This window comes from Prionailurus bengalensis, chromosome B1 (assembly GCF_016509475.1).
Source record: "Prionailurus bengalensis isolate Pbe53 chromosome B1, Fcat_Pben_1.1_paternal_pri, whole genome shotgun sequence".
Lineage (NCBI taxonomy): Eukaryota > Metazoa > Chordata > Mammalia > Carnivora > Felidae > Prionailurus > Prionailurus bengalensis.
In genome coordinates, this window is record NC_057344.1 from 149,246,281 (window position 1) to 149,269,539 (window position 23,259).

General features: G+C 36.5%; 1 protein-coding gene across 1 annotated transcript in view; it reads right to left on the reverse strand.

Annotated features, from left to right (window-relative positions):
* Positions 1–23,259, reverse strand: part of AMTN (amelotin) — a 47,001-nt gene that overhangs the window by 19,482 nt on the left and 4,260 nt on the right. The window contains exons 3-7 of the mRNA XM_043556498.1: positions 23,072–23,137; positions 22,076–22,165; positions 17,773–17,808; positions 16,623–16,649; positions 13,665–13,929 (exon numbers count right to left, since the gene is read on the reverse strand). Of these exons, the coding sequence (XP_043412433.1) occupies positions 13,665–13,929; positions 16,623–16,649; positions 17,773–17,808; positions 22,076–22,165; positions 23,072–23,137 (484 nt within the window). The remainder of the gene's footprint in view (positions 1–13,664; positions 13,930–16,622; positions 16,650–17,772; positions 17,809–22,075; positions 22,166–23,071; positions 23,138–23,259) is intronic.

A 23,259-nucleotide genomic window follows, 5' to 3' on the forward strand; every position in this document is an offset into this window, starting at 1 on the left:
AATTTCTTAGTTTTAGTTAATTTCTTAGTTTAATGTTAATTTCTAATGTTAGTTTCTTAGTTTAAAATGTTAATTTCTTAGTTAATTTCTTAGTTTTAACATCTTACACATAGGTGTGTAAGATGTTATATGAACCTGGTTGAAGAATATATGGAAACTCACTCTGTGATTCTTCTCTAAGTCTAAAATTTTTTCCAAAACATTTTAAAACATGAAAAAACCTGTTTATACTGAAAAAGAAAAAGTTTAATTCTTCCTCTTCATCTTGATTCAGTTCTCAACATATGGCTGCAACCAAAACCTTCTTTACAAAAAAGAGGAAATGAAAAAAATAAATGTGATTAGGTTTTCCTTTTGTGAAGAGTGATCATTTCTACTATGGAACAGAGTTCTTGGCTGTTTATAGTCACTCCTTCATTGTCAGGTCTGCAAAGCATTGTTCCTGTGAAATGAAAATTGTGCAATATACTGAATCTCTCTTGGCATAAGCATTTCTGGAACATCTTTTCACAATCAATACAGTTTCATCTTGGACATCAGCTAGTCCAGCCTGCTTATTTTCATTTCATAGTTAGGATGGAAATAATACTACATGTTTATATGTTACTTTATACTTTTAAAAACAGTTTTATATTTATATCTCACTTTATGCACACCAGCTGTAAGTGATAGGGCAATCATAACTGGCATCCCTGTTTTATAGATTTCAAAATACAGGCTGTAGGATGTTCACCAAATTCTAAGGCCACAGTTAATTATTGGCTGGCACTCTTTTCCACCTTCCTGAAACTTTCCTATTCTCTCTGAAAGTGAAAGTGGACAGTCAAATTCTCTTTCCCTTGCAGGTCAGAAAACAGGGTAATCCTTATGTAATACTAATAATTAATAATTAATAGTTAATAATAATATCCAGCCTTTATTGCATTCTTACAATATGCTAGAGGGTTTGCTGAATGTTTTTAAATAGATAATCTCATGCAATTTTCTTTATGATTTTACAAGCAGGTGGAAGCAGATGTGGAGGTGATTGGCATCGGATTGGATATGATTAGCAGGAGAAGAGGGAAACATAAAGGGTCATGATGGTTATAAGCTTTGGCGATATGGAATATGGTGGTACCATTAACAAAAACAGGGTGCAGAAAGAAGAATATGAAGTAAGATGACTTCTTTTTTTTGTATATGCCACGTGTATACTCTGAACTTACAGTGTGCCCCTTACTTGGCTTCTTTAAAGTACTTAGAATAATTTGTTATGATTTAAAAAATTTACATGTGCATGCTATTGTAATGGAACAGAGACTGAGATTTGATTAGACAAGAGAATGTAAACTCATAACTTTCAGCAGATCCATCTAATAGCCACTTGCCTGGCATGGTGTGAAATCTTCCCTAAGCATGTTTCTGAGGATTGCATTGGTGCAACTAGCTTCAATTAGCGTGGGGAGACATTCCTTTGAAAAGCAAATCAGACTGCAATTACAGTGTGTGGGGCAGACGGGGTGTGGAGGGGGTAAATGATTGATAATTAACTAGGAGAAGCTTGCTGACACAAAGTCTGATTTGAACAATGATAAAGAAACATGTCTATAGTTATTACAGAATATGAGTTTTCTCTCTGTAACCCCACAACTATATCCCTCAGAGTGGGAGAGGGTGGGGAGAGATAGTATGTTACTGAGCAATCTTACATCAGCTGATGAAGCACATACACAGTACCCACAAGAATGTACAGAACAGTCCTTCAGGTCAGAGTCAAGTCCTACAACAAGGGCCATGGGTACAGTCAACCCTGTCTGTTACTCACAGGTAAGAGTCCCTCCATCTCTCATGGAAATAACCGTTTATGATTCCATATTGCTTTATACTAGGAGAAAAACCTATTTGGACTTAAATATATCCTATGGCCTTCAGGCTCCTTTAGTCTAGGGTTCCACCTTTTTTTTTGTTCTAAGTTTCCAGAGCCAGTTGTTAGTTCCACCTGATTCCCCACTGGATGGGGCTAACTGAGGAGGGTTTCATCTCATGGTGAGGGTCTATGAGCCAGCTAGACCTTTCACACTGTCAAAAAGGACCACACCTTAGTCTTTCAGTTGACAATATTCCCAAAAACTCTCTCCTCTGTTTCCTTCCTTCTCTTACCAAATCCCTCTTCTGTTACCCTTGGTATATATCATGTCACAGACATGGGGAGGGAGGAAGGAAAAAAAGGCCAAATATCATCCCACTGATACCAGTTTTCAGGTGGGGAGAAGGAGGAAAAGAAGGTCACAGTGATAGGGAATTCTATTTTCACTTTTTATAGTGGTAACAGAGATAATTAAAGATTTTCTTAAGGTGCAAAATCCCTTTAAGAATGTTAAAGGATTGATTACATAAGTTATGGTTAATTGGTAAGGTGGAATACAATTTAGACATTAAAAATATGGAGTTTTTGGCAAAATAATGACAGGGAAATATTTGTGATATATAGTTGAGGGGAAAAAGCATGTTATATCATACAATATGTTACTGTGGAGATAATTCAGCTTTGTGAAAAAAATACACAAAATATGCACAGAAAAAAGCGACTAGAAAATATTCATGAAAGTGTTAATGGTAGTATTACATAAATGGTAAAATTTGGGTAACTGATTTTCCTAGAATTTTCTGCATTTAGAAAATTTTCTGTTTGCTTCTTCTCTAAGATAAAGTCACAAGAATCAGCTGGTGACTGGCTGAAAGTCTCTTTATTGGAAAGTGCACAAGCTCCAAATTACAGTGGATATTTTGACAGTCCTGGTGTAATTTTGTTTACTTTTAAAATGAAAACTAATGTACGCATTCAAAGTACACAGAATAACTACTGTAATATTTAGAGTTCATTTTGTACATATACAAATTCACACACCCTCCTTATCAAAGTCTTGTTAGTTTTTTTCTGATTGAGGACCAGAAGGGACCATTAATGCTTAATATTTGAGATACCAGATGTATCATATTTCTAATGAATAATCACTTCTCATTTGATATTGGATGAGGTACCACGTGGAATTGTTCCCACTTGATCAGAATTAGCAACTGAGCCTCAGATTAGAAGAATAGGGGCTGAGCATTCACATTCTTCATTTCAAGGAACCATCAGGTATCAGGACTAGCCGCTTCCTTGAACACTATACACCTTTTGATTGTTAGTAGATCTCCCTCCCTGCCCTCCCTGCCAAAGATACCGTGGAGTGGGTTAGGAATAAACACCAGAAATGGATTTCTGGTTTCCATAATGATAGATTAAGTCGTTTGGACAGATTCTGTCTGCTGGAGAAAACTGAACATGTGAATGATACATTGAAAAAAGTTTAAACCATCAAAGAGTTAATGTCCTAGTGAGGAATTACTAGACCAAGATCCAGAAGGGGAATGGAAATCTAGAGATGAGAGTCCAACATTTGGAATCATTTTTGCCCTGGAGCTGGTGGCTAATCTGGAAGTGACCAACCTGCACGTTCAATAGGGCTGCTAGGTTTGAGGGGCAACAGTCAGAGTCTAGGGCCCACCAAAAGTGGGAGCCCTAGAGAGCTACCATCTGCTATTGTTAGGGCCCAGTAAGGGTGAGCCAGAAGGAAGTCAGTTCTGGAGAAATTGAAGCCCAACTTTCCATTATCTGAGTAGACCAGAAAAATCTCAAACTCTAAAATTGGGTTAAGATGATCCAAACTGACGTTCCCCTGGGCTCCTGGCAGAGGCAAACAAAAATGCTCTCTGACTTTAATTGTTTCTGCACAAATTTTTAGAAACAACATCTGACGTGCTATCCAAGATAACTTGATTCAATAGGGGGCAAGATCTCATGAGTAAGAAAGAGAAGAAAAACCAAATAGGAGAGACCAAAGTTGAAACAAGATTACTAGGATTATACTTTGCTTTGAAAAAAACAAAGTTCAAAAAACTTATCAGGAAACAAGAAACTATAAGTATGGTATAGCAGATTTCAAAAAGAGCCAAACAGAAATTTGGAATTGAAAATGTCAGTCAACAAAATTATAAAACAATAGATGGGTTTAACTGCAGATTAGCTACAGCTGTAAAAAAACCACAACAATCTAAGAAGTGAAACGTAGGTCAGAAGGTTAGAATGTAGGGTGACAATGAAGGGTTTTAGAAATACATATTGACAGGGGCACCTGGGTGGCTCAGTTGATTGTGTCTGACTTCAGCTCAGGTCATGATCTCACGCCTAATGAGTTCAAGCCCTGTGTCAGGCTCTGTGCTGACAGCTCAGAGCCTGGAGCCTGCTTCAGATTCTGTGTCTCCCTCTCTTTCTGCCCCTCTCCCACTCACACGTGTGTGTGTGTGTGTGTGTGTGTGTGTGTGTGTGTGTGTGTCTGTAAAAAATAAATAAACTTCAAAAAAATTAAAAAAAAAAAAAGAAATACATATTGACATTCAGCAGTTACCCCCAGGGTATTGAGGATACAATTTGTAACATGAATGTGTCCACCCAAACCAGTGATGGCTATCCACCTTGAATGGTAGTAGGGAAGGAGCAGGATTATCTGTGCAGAAGGTGATGTGTGTTAGCACACAGAAAGTGTGCTAACTTCCTTCCATGATTGCCTTCTATGACTTTTCACATTGTTCTATTCTCAGATGCACAAGGACACTAAAATAGACTGGTAGGCTCTTTGGGTTCTAAAAATGTTTACTAAGATTCTGGAAAGGACATAAGTATACTACTTGTTGAGATGTTCTTATATGTGATGTTTTCTTGTGGCTATAAATTTAAAGGAAGTTTAATTCAAACTAGTTCTTTTCTTTCTTTTTAAAGTTAAAAAATTTTTTAAAAGTTTTTATTTAAATTCCAGTTAGTTACCATGCAGGAAATAATAATTAGTGTACAAAATAGTGATCAACCCTTCCATATAACACCCAGTGCTCATTACAAGTGCACTCCTTCATCCTTATCGCCTATTTAACTGGTGCCCCCACCTACCTCCCCTCTGGTAACCATTAGTTTGTTCTCTATAGTTAAGGGTCTGTTTCTTGGTTTGCTTCTCTCAAATTTTACTCTGAAATGAATACTTCTTGCAATTATTTGTCCTATGTGTGGGTCTAAAATCTGTCACACAGTCGTTTCATGCTAGGTATGTGATTTTAGTTTTACAAATTTAAAGTTTTAATTATGTTAATAATAATAAAAGTTCAACTTCTGTTTCCTTAGTTCCATTGAGTTTCTTGAATGTGGCTCCTAATGTCTTAGGTTAGATGTTTACTGGTGAGGTCTGTCAATATCTCACTGGGAGAATGAGCCTGCATTTTTACAGCTCTTTTCCAGGATGATTTCTTTTCCTGACCCGCAGAGGTCTTCCTACCCAAGGGATACTTAGTTGGAGGAGTTATGGAATATTGTTTCCTCCTTTCCAAATCACTCCCATTGTAGAAGGCATCAATCACTTATTTATTTTGCTCATATGTTCTCTGATTTTCCTTAAGTGTTGTCCTTCCTCAACCTTCTTCCTGAGTTCATGGGTTCTAACTTGGATTTTATGAATAGCTATCAGATTTGAGACTAAATTTATTTCTAAAAGTGCCCTGTTCCCCTGAAACAGCTATTGCTCTCTTTTCCTTAGATTGAGTTGGTTCACTACACTTAACTAGTTTTTCTGTCTCTGGACCACCAGGGGGAGGTATTTTCTATCCCTTGGCCTGATAATTTCTAGTAAATCATATCAATTGCAAATATCGTGGGCTAATAATTTTTTATTTTTTTGAGAGATATGGAAAAAGTGAGAGTGGGGCAGAGAGGCAGAGGGAGAGAATCTTAAGCAGACTCCACGCCCAGTGCAAAGCCTTACATGGGGCTTGATTTCATGACCCTGGGATCATGACCTAAGGCGAAATCAAGAGTCAGAAGCTTAACTTTGTGAACTACCCAGGTACCCCTGGGCTAATATTTTAAAATACCAACAAATGTTTAGGAATCTTTAAAAAAATTGATAGACCCTTAAAAAAAGGTCTTAGGTTTAAAGAAAAATTGAACAGAAAGTAAGGAAATTTCCCCTTTGTCCTCTTTCCCACCCCAACCATTGATCTCATAACTAATATCTTACATTGCTGTGGTGCATTTGTTACAATTGATCCAATACTGATACATTTTTATTAACAGTTTTCCATAGTTTACATTAGGGTTCACTTTTTATGTTGTAGATTCCATGAGTTTTGATGAACAAATGTCTAATGACATGTTATTTATCATCTCAGTATGATACAGGATAGTTTCATTGACCCTCTGTGCTCCACCTAGTAATCCCTCCCTCCCTCTGAACCTCTGGCCACCCTGATCTTTTTACTATCTCATGGTTTTGCCTATTTCAAAATGTCATCTGGCAGGAATCATATAGTATGTATTATGCACAGATAGGCTTCTTTCACTTTGCAATACGCACTTAAGTTTCCTTCAAAAGGTGGATTTTTCATGGCTTGATAGCTGAATAATACTTCACTGTTTGGATGTCCCATAGTTTGTTAATCAGTCTTCTACTGAAGGACATCTTGGTTGCTTCCAAATTTAACAATAATGAATAAAGCTGCTATAAACATTTGTATGACGATTCTTCAGTTTTCAACTCACTTAGGTAAATACCAAGAAGTGCAATTGCTGGATCATTTATTTAAGAGTATGTTAAGTTTTGGAAGAAACCACAAACCTGTCTTCCAAAGTTGGTGATACCATTTTGCACACCCACCAGCAACAAATAAGAGTTCCTGTTGCTTCACATACTCCCCAGCATTTGGTATTATCAGTGTTGTGGATTTTAGCCTTTCTAATAGGCATGTAAAGGTATTCAGTTTTTTCTTAAATTTGTAATTTCATGCATATGATGTTGAACTTTTTATCTTTTTCATATATTTATTTGCCATCTATATATCTTCTTTGGTGAGATGTCTGTTCATATTTTTGTCCATGGAAAAAAAATTGTATTGTTGTCTTATTGTTGAATTATATAAGTAGTTTGTATATTTTGGATAATAATGCTTTATCAATTTTGCTACTATTTTCTCCCAGTCTGTGGCTTTTTTTTTCATTTTTCTAACATTATCTTTTGCAGAGCAGAAATTTTTAATTTTAATTAAAAAATTGTTAATGTTTATTTATTTTTCAGAGGGAGAGAGGGAACAGGGGGCAGGCAGAGAGAGAGTGAGACGTAGAATCTGAAGCAGGTTTCAGGCTCTGAGCTGTCAGCATAGAGCCCGATGCAGGGCTTGAACCCATGAACCATGAGATCATGTCCTGAGTTGAAGTCAGATGCTTAACCAACTGAACCACCCAGGGACCCCTTTAATTTTAATTTTAATTTTAATTTTAATTTTAATTTTAATGGACTTTGGGTTTTCTTCTTCTTCTTCTTCTTCTTCTTTTTTTTTTTTTTTTTGGTGTTGTATCTAAAAAATCATCCCTATACCCAAGGTCACCTAGATTTTATGCTCTGTTATATTCTGGGTAAATTTAGGTATATAAGTCATTTTGAGTTAACTTTTGTGAAAGTTGTATGATCAGGGTCTAGATTTGTTTTCCTTTTCTTTTCTATTTTTATTTATTTATTTTTTGCATATGAATGTCTAGTTTTCCCAGCACCATTTGTTGAGAGGATCATCCTTACTTATTTCTGACATTTTTTGTATCTTATATGACAATGACTTTATAGTATCTTTTTTTTAATGTATAGAGAATAAAAAGATAGAAAAGAATAGAAAGATGATTTGGTCTTTCCTGTAGCATTATTGATAAAATTTTATCTTTGGAAATTTAAAAAAGTTTCTTCCAACTTTATAACTTATGCAAACCCAAGTTCAAATGCTAGGTTCTCTGTGACCTTGGACATGTGACTTATACTAAGCTTTAGATTTCCCATAGGTTAAAAGGAATTTTACTTTAAAACCTGTGGCTCTTCTTAAATCTAGACTTGCACTGTCCAATGTGGTAGCTACTCATCACCTGAGGCTATTGAGCCCTTGATGTGTAACTAGTTTAAATTGAGATGTAAATGGAAATACTCATTTGATTCCAAAGGTTTAGAAACCAAAAAAAAAAAAAAAAAAAAAAAACCAAAAAATCAAAACCAAAACCAAAGCAAACCAAACCAAAGCAAACCAAAAACAAAAACAAAAACAAAACCGAAGAGTTTTTTGTTTGAGTCTAAAATAGACTATTAATTTTTTATGTTGCATATATGTCAAAATATGCTATTACATATATATGTTGTGTTAAATAAAATGCATTATCAAAAATTTTTTAAATTTTTAAATTTTAAATTTTTTAATGTTTTATTTATTTTTGAGAAAGAGAGAGAGACAGAGAGACAGAGAGACAAAGCATGAGCAGGGGAGGGGCGAGAGACAGGGAGACACCGAATCTGAAGCAGACTCCAGGCTCTGAGCTGTCAGCACAGAGCCCAACAGGGGGCTCAAACTCACAAACCCTGAAATCATGACCTGAGCTGAAGTCAGGTGCTTAACCGACTGAGCCATCCAGGTGCCCCAGAATGCATTATCAAAATTAATTTTACCTACTTCTTTTTACCTCTTTTATGTGGTTACTAGAAAATTCAAAGTGACCTATATGGCTCATTTTATATTTTTATTGGATGGCATTTCTTTAGACTTTGGTATCCATTATCATGTCAAGAGTAAATTAGAATTCAGTTTTCTAAAAATATTCTGTTTTGTACTTCCTAAATAGAATGCCCTAAGTATATATTATTTCCCTCTTCTTTGGGCTCCAAGAAGAATTTGTCATCAAAAAAAATTTTTTTTTGACGTTTATTGATTTTTGAGACAGAGAGAGACAGAGCATGAACAGGGGAAGGTCAGAGAGAGAGAGAGAGAGAGAGAGAGAGAGAGAGAGACAGAATCTGAAACAGGATCCAGGCTCTCAGCTGTCAGCACAGAGCCCGATGTGGGGCTCGAATCCACAAACCGCGAGATCATGACCTGAGCAGAAGTCAGACGCTTAACCAACTGAGCCACCCAGGCACCCCTTGTCATCTAGAATAAAGTAGATATTATTACATTTTGCCTTTTAATGAGGACATAAAAAGGATTAATGTAAACATAACACAAAGGACAGGGGAAGGAGGGCAAAGAACATGTCTAGATCTAGGAGGCAGAGGTGGGTTTATAATGAAGCTAATGAAGTTCAAGTTCACGCTTTAGTGCTCTTCACTTGTATGGGTTCCTTCCCAGCTCCTGAGAGGAGAGGAGGCTAATAATGTGCTCACAGAGTCTTATGTTTTGCAGCTCTTGAAATAGTAAGATATTTTAACCACAACCAGTGAAAACATTTGACTCTCTCACCTTGACTTTCCTTTCATCTTACTCTATCTTGTGTAAAATAGCATTGGGGTGATCACAGGAATTTTGGGGACGGGCCTAAGGAAGGTTGATTTAGGGACATATTGAATTTGGGTTTAGTGGGGTATATTTATATGGGTTGTGAATAATTAAGTTGCTCTGGTTGTTTCATTTCGCACATGGCTCTTGGGAATACTCCTAACTGTCCTTCCCACCCCCGCCCCAGCGACTCAACCCACCAAATTTTGGGACACCAAAGTGAAGGCAGTATGAACTTGTCTTGTCGTGCTTGGAAGCAGAAGTACGTGGTAAGGGAAGAAAAAAAAAGTTCTGTATGGTGTTTAAAGACAGAGACTGGTCTGAGGAAAATTTTACCAATCAGACTGTAAAGTTGACAGCAGGTTTCAGCTTTCACTGGTGTTTTGTTGAATGGGAAGATCTCAATTGCCAAGAATAGATTTAATACTGCAGCACATACAATTACATATTTACTATAGTTTTTTTTCTTCTTTGGTGGGAATTGAATGAAATTGATTGTATCAAAACTACTGTGTTTGTAGAATAAGAATGAGAAGACCTGTGTGTGAAGTCACACACCTGTGATAGGTCACCATATATTTTCAATATAATTCCAGGGAGAAGATTAAAAAAGAATGGATGCTACAATGCTCAAAGTTGTTCTCAAAGTTTGGTGATGATCCTTGGGGGTCCCTGGTATCCTTTTGGTACATCAGTGAGTTAAAATACTTTTGTAGTGATACACAGATTATATTTTGCCTTTCCATTCTCATTTTCTCAAGAGTATTCAGTGGAATTTTGAGCAGTTATGTATGTGATATTACGACAGATACATACAGATTGAATGCAGAAGTAGGTATGAGAATCCTATCTTTTTTTTTTTTTTTTTTTTTAAGTAGGCTCCACACCCAGCATGGGACTTGAACTCACAACCCCTGGAATCAAGAGTCGGATGCTTTACTGACTGGGCCAGCCAGATGCTCCGAGAATTGTATCTTTTGTTAAGTCAGACATGAGAGAAATTTCAAAGATAAATCCACTCTTCTCACTACATTTTGTTAATTAAATAAGGCTTTCTCATTAATAAAACAGTATTTTCATTATTTTTATTTTTTTAAGTTTATTTATTTTGAGAGAGAGAGAAAGAGAGAGGGAGAGGCAGAGAGATGGGGGGCGGGGGGAGAGAGAATCCCATCCTCACTGTCAGTGCAGGGCCTGATGTGGGGCTCAGACTCACGAACTGTGAGATCATGACTTGAACCAAAGTCAGATGCTTTGGGCACCCCAAAAACAGTATTTTTCATGTAAAAATATGTTATTTGTACCAACATGTAATTTATTTATTATTGATGTCTTTAAGTGAATGGATAACTAAACATTTTTAATTTCATATATTCTTAATCTCTACTGTCAGGAGCACACTGTATACACTGTATGTTAGCCAAGTTGACAATAAATTATATTTAAAAAAATAAAAAAGAAAAAAAAGAAAAGATGTAGAGAAATATTGGTAGAAGTACATCCACATGGCCATTTTAGAGAATAATTTTCCAATATCTATCAAAATTTTAAACATTAAGAAGCATATCCTTTTATCCAGTAATTCACTTTCAGGAATCCATCCTCTAGAAATTCTGGCTCTGGGGTGCCTGGGTGGCTCAGTTGCTTAAGCATCTGATTCTTGATTTCGGCTCAGGTCACAAACTCAGTTTGTGAGTTTGAGCCCCACGTTGGGCTCTGTGGGGACAGGGTGGAGCCTGCTTGGGATTCTTTCTCTCTCCCTCTCTCTCTGCCTTTCCCCTGCTTGTGCACTCTCTGTCTCTGTCTCAAAATAAATAAACTTAAAAAAAAAGTTTTCAATGATCAATTACATGATAATTCCATTAGGTCCTCATTTAATTTTGTTGAAAGCTAAGAACAAGAAACTACTGAGTTGCAAAAGGTTATTTTCATTCTCAACATCAGCACCAATATTTGAAATTCTTTGTTATGTATCTTGGAGGTGTTCTATGACAGAGCAATTTCCCACAGTGAGATTGGTGGTAGGTAAGACATAGTCCTTTTTTGGGTAATGTTGGGAAAGAGACTATGTAAGGAGAGAAGGAGAGAAGGAAGAGGAGACATGTTCATGATCAAGGTCAGTCTTTGCAAAAGACACATGTGGGGGTTAAGAATGGAGATGTCACCCTCAAAACCATCTGTTTGTAGCCCTTGGAAAGTCTTCATGTTCCTGCAGGAGTAGCATGCTCCAGGAAGACACCCAGTCTAGATTGTCTAACTGGTAATCATACAACTAAACTGATAATTAAAGCACAGAGAGGAAGGATAGGGACAAAGGGTGGATCTCAAAGGACAGATAATTTCAAGTGGTTACAAGGCTACTAAAAGTTTATAGTGGTGTGGAGTTCGCAGAGCACTTTTATGCACTATCTACTTGTGTAAACCTTGTGGGACATTTATAGCAGGGTTTTTTGCTCCCATTTTACAGATGAGAAAAATGAGGCTAAGAGAGAATGTGTTCTTTTTTTTTTTTTTTTTTTGATAATGGGTCATCCAGGAAACCATTTGATAGCTCTTTTAATTAGTATCACATGGCACTAATGGAAAAATAGTTTTGGAAAATTCGGTCTTGATTTACTCAATTTGGCTATGAAAACTTTGACAGTTTGTAAGTATATTATTCATACTCTGCAAATCTGAAATATTGTGGCTAATAAATGGTCAGCCATTAGTAAATCTTTAACCACCTGAAAAGCTTATCATGGCATGTATATTTGGATTTGTTCCATACTGATGGGGCTGAGTCAAACATAGTGAGAGATGTTATGAAACCTATCCATGTTTTCCCTTTGTGGGGCTCTATTGTGGTTTCTGTGAATCCTTTCCATTCCTTCCCACTCTGAATGAACTGTGGTGGTCTGAGTTATAAACTCATTCAGACTAAATTCTACCTTTTAGATGTGTGGAGCAAGAGAATCACTTTTAGTGATTACTTCATGTCATTTCTCACTTTTAGATATACCAAAATAAAGCACTAAATGCCAAAATCCCTAACTCTGTATTTAAGCAACTTGTGGACAGGCAGTGTGATTTACAATTCTTTCTTTCCACTTCATATTTTTGGAGTGCTTGTAGAAAATTAAAGCTGTGGCTCTTATGGGAGAGAGTGGGTAATAAGTTGGTTGTGAGGAAATCAGAAATTATCTTTACATTGCTCAATATCCACTCCGTGACTGCAGTGCCTCCTACTCCAAAGAAAGCCCTCCATCTGGAACATCATCTAAGTTCTGATGTAATGCAGTTTCTGAAAGGGTCCCATTTTCTTCTCTCCCCAAAGAAGAAAAAAATTCAGTTTCAAAATACATTTAATACGTATACTTTCCAAGTCCAAGGTGGCATAACATTACATTTCAAAAAAACATTTATCCATTTGTTTTCAGAAGTCATTATTCTCCAGGAAGAATATATTTTCTGAAATTTCAAGAAAGTTAGGTAAACTAAGAGTTTCTTCTGATACTCTCTAGTGTGTCTCCATCTATTCCATGATATGATCAGTGAAAAAGATTTGCATTTGAGGCGGCTTAGTTGAAAAAAAATTGAAACCGCTTAGTGATTTCCTGGAAGAAAACAAAACACTTTTTAAATGTAGGTAAAAGCATATCGGATTGAAACATTTTTACTTGAGATCAAAATTTCTTTTCTAGGAGTAGCCATCTCAAATCATTCTTTTGTTCTTTCCAAGGACATTTGGTTCCAGAGATCTGTACATGCTAAATGATTATTTCTGCTTGTTGGTACTTAAAGAGCTTAGTTTTGCAACATTTCTTAAGTCCCATCTCAAGATAATGGCACATATGTTCACCTACTGTGCTAAATCCTATCTATTACTATGACTATCACTATAGACAGGAAGTATTACTGCTTCCAACACTAGGTTAAGAAGGTTCTGTGTCTCATCCATGATGGGTGAGTGGACAAAAGTATCATGACTGATTAACTGTGACTGCTGCGGGCCTGCATGTGTTTGGGAGTCAGAGGGAGGTGAGAAAGGGAAAGGACAGTCTGTTTCCAAATACTCCCAGATCAGACCTAAGATAGAAAGTATGTTATGCCAGCAACTAAATGTCTCCTTTCTGGGTTGATACAATAGAATTGGTGGCCCAATAAAAATACTCCCTCACAGTACTGGAATCAACTGTGAGTGTTAGGTATAGGGGATCCCTGGTTTTATTAGGATCTGTATTTGTTGAGGCAAGACAACTCTGCTCCCACCCTGCAGATGACTTTCACAAGGCATTTTCCTGGCTCAGAGTATTTACCATTTGGCGGCCCTGTGGTGGTTTCCTGAGTAGTGTGCATGCCCCTTCGGATGCCTGCAGGGGCCGTCACTTCAAAGTCATCATCTGTGTCACTAGGAGTTGGAGAGAAGCCTTCTGAGGTTCCCTGGATGGCAGGATTCATTCCTGCTTGCCCTGCAGGAAGGATTCCATTCTGGGCATCTGGATTAGCTTGACTGTTGGGCAGGATGGATCCTGGGAATAGGGGCTGGAAAATGAGGCCTGTGAAGATTTGTGGGGCCATTGGCTGGAATGAGGAAGGGAAAATGCAAACAAAGTCAAAAGACACATTTTAATGCTGATCAACCAGCCTTTTCTCCTTTGAGGTTAGCAAGTTGAGGTAGGAAATGCAGGACCAGAAGGGTAGAGTCAGGCAAGATAATCAGGATTGGGCATTCCTTAGAGGAAATGCCTCCTTCTTTTGAGCAAGGCTGATGCAGGTTTTGTGACTACAATTCCATGTTGTATCAGAAAGGACACATCAGAATCAAGCCAGTCATGGGAAAAGGAATAATGAAAAATTTGCTTATCTCAGGTGTATGTGGAGATAGAACTAAGGCAGAAAATCCATACTATTATGCTGGGCTTTCTCTCTGCTCTTAACCTAAATTATAGTCTCTCTTTTGCCCAAAAGTTTTTAAAGTAATTTAAGATACTGAACATTAATGGAAAAATTAATCCAAGTAGTCAATCAATCCTCATCTCATGGTTGGCATCTCTTCAGGTTTCTTCTGATTTATTTTTCAAAGGCATTGGAATATTCAGTTAGAAATATTTCTCTTGTCATTTCAACCACTTCTTTATTCCTTGAGGTTACTCAACGGAATTCCTCTGGATAGGTCTGTCAATGATTTGCACACTGAAAATAAATGTTGGTGCCTGCATTTATTTTTTTTCCCCCAGAAAAAATTACTGTAAGAAATTCCTCCTAAGAAAAAATAATTTAGTATAAACTGGATTTGGAGAGAATTCAGGCGGGACTTGTTCTCTGAAACCCCTTAGCTCTGATAATGTTGACATTGAGTAAGAGGGGTTGAGGGCAAATAATTAAGATACAGGTCATTTTCTTTGAGCATAGTTCTTAATTGTAAGTTTGTGTAAGAATGGCCTGAGGGGGTGCCTGGGTGGCTCAGTCGGTTAAGCATTTGACTTCGGCTCAGGTCATGATCTCACAATTCATGAGTTTGAGCCCTGCGTCAGGCTATGGGCTGACAGCTTAGAGCCTGGAGCCTGCTTTGGATTCTCTGTCTCCCTCTATCTCTGTCCCTCCCCCACTCACATTCTGTCTCTCTCCCTCTCAAAAATAAACAAACATTTAAAAAAAAAAAAAAGAATGGCCTGAGAAGTTTATTTAAAAGGTAATTCCTAGGCTCTATTGTTAGAGAGATTCTGATTGAGCTATTTTAGGGGAGAATCCAGGAGTCTGCATTTTTTTTTATCAACACCCTGAGTTGTTTGATTTGTGAGCCAACACTAAAGTTTTTGAAAACACTGTCTTAGATTTACCAGGTACTGAAACCAGATTTAGACTTACGGCAGATGAGAGACAGGAATAGAACACAGATGTTTTCAAGCTGGGGGTCATGGCCTCCATAGATTTGAAATAAAGAAGGCAGTAATGCCCATCATTAAAAAACAAGATAAAAAGAATAGACTATAAATTACCAAGTGCATTCTCTATAGTAAGGGTAAATACTATTTCATGAAGTGTGTCTGTGTGTGTGCATGTGTGTATGTGTGTGTGTTAGCTGCATGAAAAATATAGCTGTTACCATGAGTTTTACTGAAAAGAAGTTTGAAAACCACTGGTATAATGGATCGAAAAATGGCTTTTGATCCGAATATACTGTTTCTTGACCTTGGGACCTAAGGTGCTTGGGTTCTCTGAGCCTCAGTCTTGTTACCTATAAAGTTGGGTTACAACTCTGTTCTTTGTGTTCTTGTGGACTGGCTGGCTCAGTCCGTAGAGCATGCAACTCTTGATCTTGGGGTTGTGAGTTCAAGCCCCACTTTGGGCATAGTTTACTTAAAAATCTGTACTTTGTCACCTGGTGAGAATTAAAGGCAATGTATGTAAAAGATCTACCAAGGTACCTGTTACACAGAATTGGCTTAATGACTGGTAGATGTGGATGTTCATATACCATTGTTGCAGAAAAGCCCCATTACTTAATTTTATTTGTGAACAATCTAGCAAATCTCTACCTTTTTCATAATAGAAAGATTTCAAAGAAAGCTGTCTTCCAAGATACTGCCTCAACTCTTAACTTCAGTGTCATGTTTAGATACTGCATTAATTCAAGTCATTTTTTTTCTGACATGACTTAAGGGGAAATGTATAGAAGTGTCTAATAATGGCAAGATGAGTTTCATTTAGGTCAGCCCTCTAGTTATTTCCGTGTATAGGGAAGAGTTCATCCATCACTATAAGATGCTAGAAAAAACATATTTTCATAAAATTAAAAATTTAAGCCAAGAAAATGAATCTTTCTTTCAATAAATATCAATATGTATATTATTATACATTGTATGACTTTTGATAATTTAGAATCCTAGATTTTAATCTATACATTTTAAAAATATGCATTGGATTTTTGGATAGAATTGAATTTGATATCAATATAGAGAAAACAAAAGCTAAGTCAAATGAATGGAAAAGTATCTGGAGAAGGATAGTGAAATCTTCAGCTAGACAAAGGATAACTTAATACAAGGACCTATAAAAATGTTCGGTTTATAGAAGCATGCACGAGGGTTAGCGGGTGTGGTCAAAAGAGATTGTGTGGGGACAGAAAGAAGGATTGTGATAGCAGGGAAAAGAATTTGAAATGCTAGTAATTTTATATATATATATATATATTTATATACATTTTATATAATTATATATGTGTGTGTGTGTGTGTGTATATATATATATATGTATATATGTATATATTTTACCAATTCTTCTGAGCTTAGGATGGTACCCTAAAAGGACAATAATAACACAAGTTATTAGACAAATTTTAATATATTTGAAGCAAGATATGTATAACATAACTTAAAAACTTAAGATACTTATAAAATTTGTAAAGAGACATTTAAAAATTTTCAACAATATTTTAACTGCCTCTGTGACTTGTGTCATATAATTCAAGCTGGCATATGATATTGGACTGCTAACACTTATTATCTGAATGATGTGAAGTCTTCTGCATTTAAAAAATTATAAATGTTTCTATTATTAAGTAATACATGCACATTGGAGGAAACTTGGAAAATGTAGAAAGCAACAAAGAAAAAAAGTATAATGCCATTGTACACAGTTGGATGGATTTTCTTCCAGATGTTTTTCACACACGTCTTTTTTCCATAATAGAAGTTCTGTCATTTATATAATTTGGGTCTTACTTTTTCTTTTAATACTACATCAATAATCATTTAACCTTACTAGTGACAAAATCGAATAAATAAATATCCTTTTTGGATGGTCACAAAGTATTTGCTCTATGTTGTACCATTTACTCAAACATTTCCTTTTTGTTTAAATTTAAATTGCATCCAATGTTTTTCTCCACTACAAATATTATTATTTTGATGGATATGTTTGTAAATAAACTTTTGCTGTATTTCAGATTATTTCATTTGAATGTGTTCCTAGATGTGGAATTAAGAATTGATATGAACCAGGGGCTTGGTTAAGCATCTATCATCTCATGTCATGATCTCGTGGTTCACGGGTTCAAGCCCTGCATTGGGTTCTGTGCTGACAGCTCAGAGCCTGGAGCCTGCTTTGGGTTCTGTGTCTCCCTCTCTCTCCCTGCCCCTCCCCTGCTCCTGCTCTGCCTGTCTCTCTCTCTCTCTCAAAAAAAAGATTGTCTTTAAAAGGTTGTTTTGAATACTGAGATAGTATATAACAAATAACTAGATGCCTAGAACAGTGCCTGGTGTGTAGTAAATGCTCAATAAGTGTTAGCTCATTACTATCAGTGTTCGTACAGTGCAAAATAAACAGGAAACTTGGCAACTATCTGCTGAATTGAGGCAGGATGACATATTTCACACTAAACTGATTTAAAGTAAAAATCACATTGCTCCAAGGTGTGCTTACCTGGGCTCCAAGGTGTGCTACAATAACTGGCAACATCTGAAAAAAGAGTGAAAAATTCAATAAAAAATATGCTCAAAGCAGATGATATAAATATAGGGACTTTCTTAAGAGTATACAATATGCCTTGAACAAATATTTATTACCAATGTATCAGCTAATCATAGAGGCCCATCGAGTTGGATGGGAACTGGAACTCATCTGATGTGTAAAAAGCAGATTCAACCCAGAGGGATTTGGAAACTAGTCCAAGGCAGCACATTAAGGAGGTAGAAGTTACTAAATTGGACGAGCAAAAACTAATTTTGGTCTCAAGCTATCTCCAAACTGAAAGTTATTACAAGTAATTATGAGGATAAAATGCATGTATTTCTTTTATATGGCATGTCAGAAGATACACTAAAAAACAGATTTCTAAAATACAAAGATTTATTGAAGCAAATATATTTAGTCTCATGATGGTTACCTGGATATTTTGCTGTTAAAATAGAGCACTGGTAGAAAATGATGGATGATGTTGTTCTGTTATAATCTTGATACTGGCAGTTCTTAGAACTGAGTGAGAAATACTTTACTGGTCACTCACAATCACACGAGTGTTATTGATATGGAGAACAAAGGCAAAAGAAATGTAGATAAAATTAAATTTCCACATAACCTGCAGCCCACTGACAAATGCTTGAGGCTGGCAGAGTATGACATTCCTATAGGAACTCCCAATCTTAATGTTAATGCTTTGCTAGAGGAAAAAACAACCTTAGCTTGACAATAGTTAGGCCTCCAGGATCCTATAAGTCTTCTTTAACATATGAAAACCTTTTGCGAACTTTTCTTTTTCTCTGCCCCTCCCAACTTAAAAGTATATAAACCAACAGCTTCTTACAATCCCCAGGACAGCCCTTTCTGCCCTCAGTCCTGTGTCCCGGTGCTTTAAATATAACCACTTTTTTGCACCAAAAATGTCTCAAGAATTCTTTCTTGGCTATTCACTCTCAGACCCCCACTTCAAATCTCATCATTATGAAGTTTTAGTTGAAAAGATTTTGGTGAGGGGGTTGGCATTCTCTAGTACTCTAAGAGTTAACCTAGAGTTTGTCCAAGAGAACTAGGCTTTTAAAGTTTATTTTAATCTCTATAGAAATTCACATAGTGTCACGAAAGTTATCAAAATGGGGATTTTAATACTAACCACACCAAAGATGCAAAAGTCTTATGAAATGGACTCTTAACTTTGTAATTTCCCAAGATAGTTTGCACAGTAATACCCATAATGCCAAAAGGTACATGCATTTAAGTATATACATTTAGAAAAAGTTTTACTGTCAATCAGATTCTTGATTACTGACAAAACAACCAAGTAATCTTCAGAATGGCAATGGGAAAGTGGGTTGAGGGGAAGGGGTGCTCAAGATTTGGAAAAAAAGCATAATTAAATTTCTTCTTTAAAGGCCAATTTGAAGGAACGAAAAGATACAAACGGGAAACCACAGATGTGTAAATAAAAAGTTTAACAAAAAATAACTTAGTTATTAACCAGTGTAACAATAAGGAGAAAAAATTTTTATAAGTTTTTTGGTAGAGAAATTGTTTGAAATAAAAATAGCTAACACTTCTGAGTGTTTACTGTGTGGTAGGCACTGTTCTAAGTGTTTTATGTTTATTTGCTCATTTAATTCTTATAATAGCCCTAGGGGTAGGTTCAACTATAATTCCTATTTTAAATCATGAGGAAAGTGCACCACAGAGTGGTGAAGTAACTTGACCATACATGTAGTGACTAGGGAGCTGGGATTTGACCAAAGTTTTATGGTTCAGGAGTTCACTCTTTTTTTTTTTTTAATGTTTACTTATTTATTTTGAAAGAAAGAGTGTGCATGCAAGCAGAGGAGGGAAAGAGAGAATCCCAAGTAAGTTCTGTGCTGCCAGCATGAAGCCTGATATCAGGTTAGAACCCATGAACCCTGAGATTATGACCTGAGCTGAAATCAAGAGTCAGATGTTTAACTGACTAAGCCACCCAGGCACCCCTAGCGTTCTTAACCATGTTGGCTTTGGGTTGATAAATGAGAGCTGTGGACATGTGCCCAGGTTTCTGGCAGAGGATATAAGCTACTCTGCATAGGGAGAGGCAGGTCCAAGGAGCTGGGGCAGCACAGAAAGTCAGGTATGGGGACCCTTGGTGGTGGCATATCCTGGAGACACTGAAGAATCCCTACTGAGAATGGGGATTGATTTATATTATTGCATGTTGGGAGCATGCAGTGTCAAACCCAGTCTACTGAATCTTTAGTAACTTCTGTGGTGCCAGTAATGCTTTTGACTCCAGTGGATGTTTGTTGGTGAATTTGAAGATGTACTAAATTTGACTTCAAGGTTGAAGCAGGGTGACAATTGAAACTGAAGCTGGGGAGTTAGCATATGGATTATATCAGGGCCATGTGTTAAGGAGATTCTCATTTTATTTGCCTGTCTCTAGTCTTTTTAGTCTTTCTCTAATATGTATGTAAGAAATAAGCACTGACTGATAGACAAGATACATCTCAATATTAAAAAAGAAATGTAAAAATTAGTTATGTCACAGAATTTCACAAATATGAATAAATGAGGCAGTATAGAGTTCCCTGTGTTATTTTGGATAAATGAAAGTACAGAGAAAGTACTTAGTTGCATATGACATAAAACTTAAGTTGAGCAGCTTAAAATTATTTTGTCAGTTAAACTCAGCTTTGATTATAATTACTAATTAATTTAAGCTTGCTCTTATTAAGACCTGGAAGTGTCCATAGTGATAGGAAGATTTTAGAATATATTGGTCCATTGTTGTATTCATGTTTCATAATTTGGGAATGTGTATTAAAAGTCTTACATATTTGTATGTCTTTGGATCCCAAAATTCTGTTCCTAAGAACTGGTCATAAGAAAATAATCATTGACATGATCAAAGACTTAGTTAAAGGATATTCACTGTAATATTGTCTATAGAAGCACACATTTGGGTGAAAAAAAACCCACAATTTTTACAATATGATGGAATGCTAAGCAATCATTAAAAACCATTTTATTAGTGAATATTTCAAAATACAAAGACTATTAAAAATATATTAAGTGAAGGGGGCCTAGGTGGCTAATTGGTTAAGTGTCTGACTTGATTTTGGCTCAGGTCATGATCTCATGGGTTTGTGGGATCGAGCCCCCTGTTGGGCTCTGCACTGGGCATGGAGCCTGCTTAAGATTCTCTCTGTCCCTCTCCACCACCCCCTCTCAGAATGGATGAATAAACTTAAAAAAAAAAGAATTCTATCATATATGCATATATATATGTATATATGTGTATATATATATATGCATTTTCTTTGAAAAATGTACAATACTCATATTTTCTTAAAAAAATGTACTTACATGTGTAGAAAAAGGACTGGAAGGTCATACCCTAGAATGCTGACAGTGTTTAGTTCTGGCTGATAGGATTATGAGTGAATGTTCTTTTTCTTTTTGCTTTCTATATTTTCGTAATTCTATATAACTTACATCAACTATATATGTAATACGTAAAAAAGCTTCTACAAAAATGAGACCATTATGTGGGAATGATAAGGGCTGAGTTCATGTGTTTATCTATGAACAACTTAGTCTAGCTGTAAAGGGATCCTTGTGTTTTTCTCCAGAGTCACTAAGCTTATTTAGAGAAGTTTTAAGAAGGTAAAACTTGGACTTTGTCTGTAGGTAAAATGCAACACCTTTGACAGGAGTAATGCCCCATGTATGTCATTTATATCTTAGTGGGGGAGGGTTTTTCAGGGTTTTTCCTGAAAGCAAGTAATGATGGGAGGGGAAAAGGAACTAGAGAGTCATTGAGCACTTGAGAGGAGGCATGAAAAAAGGGCATAAACAGGAGACTGGATTTGCTGGGAATAAACTTTATCCATCTCTTGATTTCTCTTTGGGATGATTGTGGTCACCTAGGAAGTCCTCTATGGAAAACAGCAAGCAAGAAAAGAATCCTGCTACCTCTCAGTTTCTCCCCTTATATTCTTGACTTTTCAGTCTTCTACAGCTCTTCACATTTCCCTGTTACCCGCTACAAATGTATTCTAGAGAGGGTATGGGGTTGAGTGCTTGGCTTTCCTTGTGTGTTTTCATCAAGAACCAAATTGCCAAAGATGTTCTATGTTCAATTGGACATTCCTCTGTAAATTTCTGGGTGAAATTTTCGAGAACCTTAAAAAAAATTCTTTCCTCCCCTTTAGGGTTCCACCTGATAGAAAATGCTCCCCCTTGTTGAACTGAACTCCTGTTTTGAACTTACTTGGGCTTGCAGTGGCTGTTGTGTATTCAATCCCCCCAGGGTCAGTGGGAGGGTCTGGGTACCAGGCGCCAGCCCTGCAGGAGGATTTAGCTGTAGGGCAATGAAAAAGATTGTTATTGTGTTGTTTCAGGTTGGCCACTCAAGAAACCAAAATGTATTTACCAAAGTTAAAATATGTTTAAAGGACGGGTTTGCTATGCAAATATATGTGTTTAGTATGCAGACCTGAAAAATAGTATGCAATATACTATTGCCTTAGGAATTAGGTATAGAGATGAAGTTCAAAGACTTACTTAGTGTACTAGTACAGCCATAAGGTCCAGGACTAACTTTTCCCATATTAAGTTTTCCTTTGGCATTTAACCCATTTTCTTGAGGATTACTTAGGTGATTTTATCCTCACTTTCCCCTTTTGGCCGTAACAATGGTTCCTGGGATTTTTTGATAGCTTTCTTATAAAGAAATTAATTCCTTTACAGGTATCCCCATAAAAATTGTGAAGGTCACAGTGAAATATCTAGTCTGAATGTGGTTTAATACTATGTTTCAATCTTAACAATCAAAAAAGGAATTTATTATGTTTCCTCTCCCAGAGTAAACCATACAGATAATCCACGAGAAGAGTGAGGATCTTTCTACCCCTTCTAGTTTTCTCTTGTCTAGTGGTCATAGCGTTTGTGTGGGTGTGTGAACACTGTAGGATGCAGTGAGGAAAATATGTTGGAGGAATGTATAGAGGAGCTTGAAGGAGAGATAAAAAGAAAAAAAGCAGCAAAGACATGAAAATTTGATTAATTCTTTTAGAAACACTCTTGCTAAGTAAAACTTTGAATGATGTACTGAAGAGCATCCAATGCTCCTACTTTTTTGTGTTCTCTTTCAACTTATCTACAATGAATGTGTGTGTGCGTGTATTTGTGGGAACACACACATGGACATTAAACATTATGTATTGCATTTAACAACGGATATTAAAATGATATAAAAGAGTCTTACCAGCTGCAGATCTGCGCCCAGTGTGATCATCTGTGTAAGCGGTATTAGACTTAAAGAGGGGAAGACCTGCAGGGCATGGAAACTGATGTGAGATCAGAGCTTGTCTGTTGCCACCATGCCGTCCGTGCTGGATATCCTCAAGTACCTATACTCCCATTACAGGTGGATTTAGGTAGATTTAGAATGAA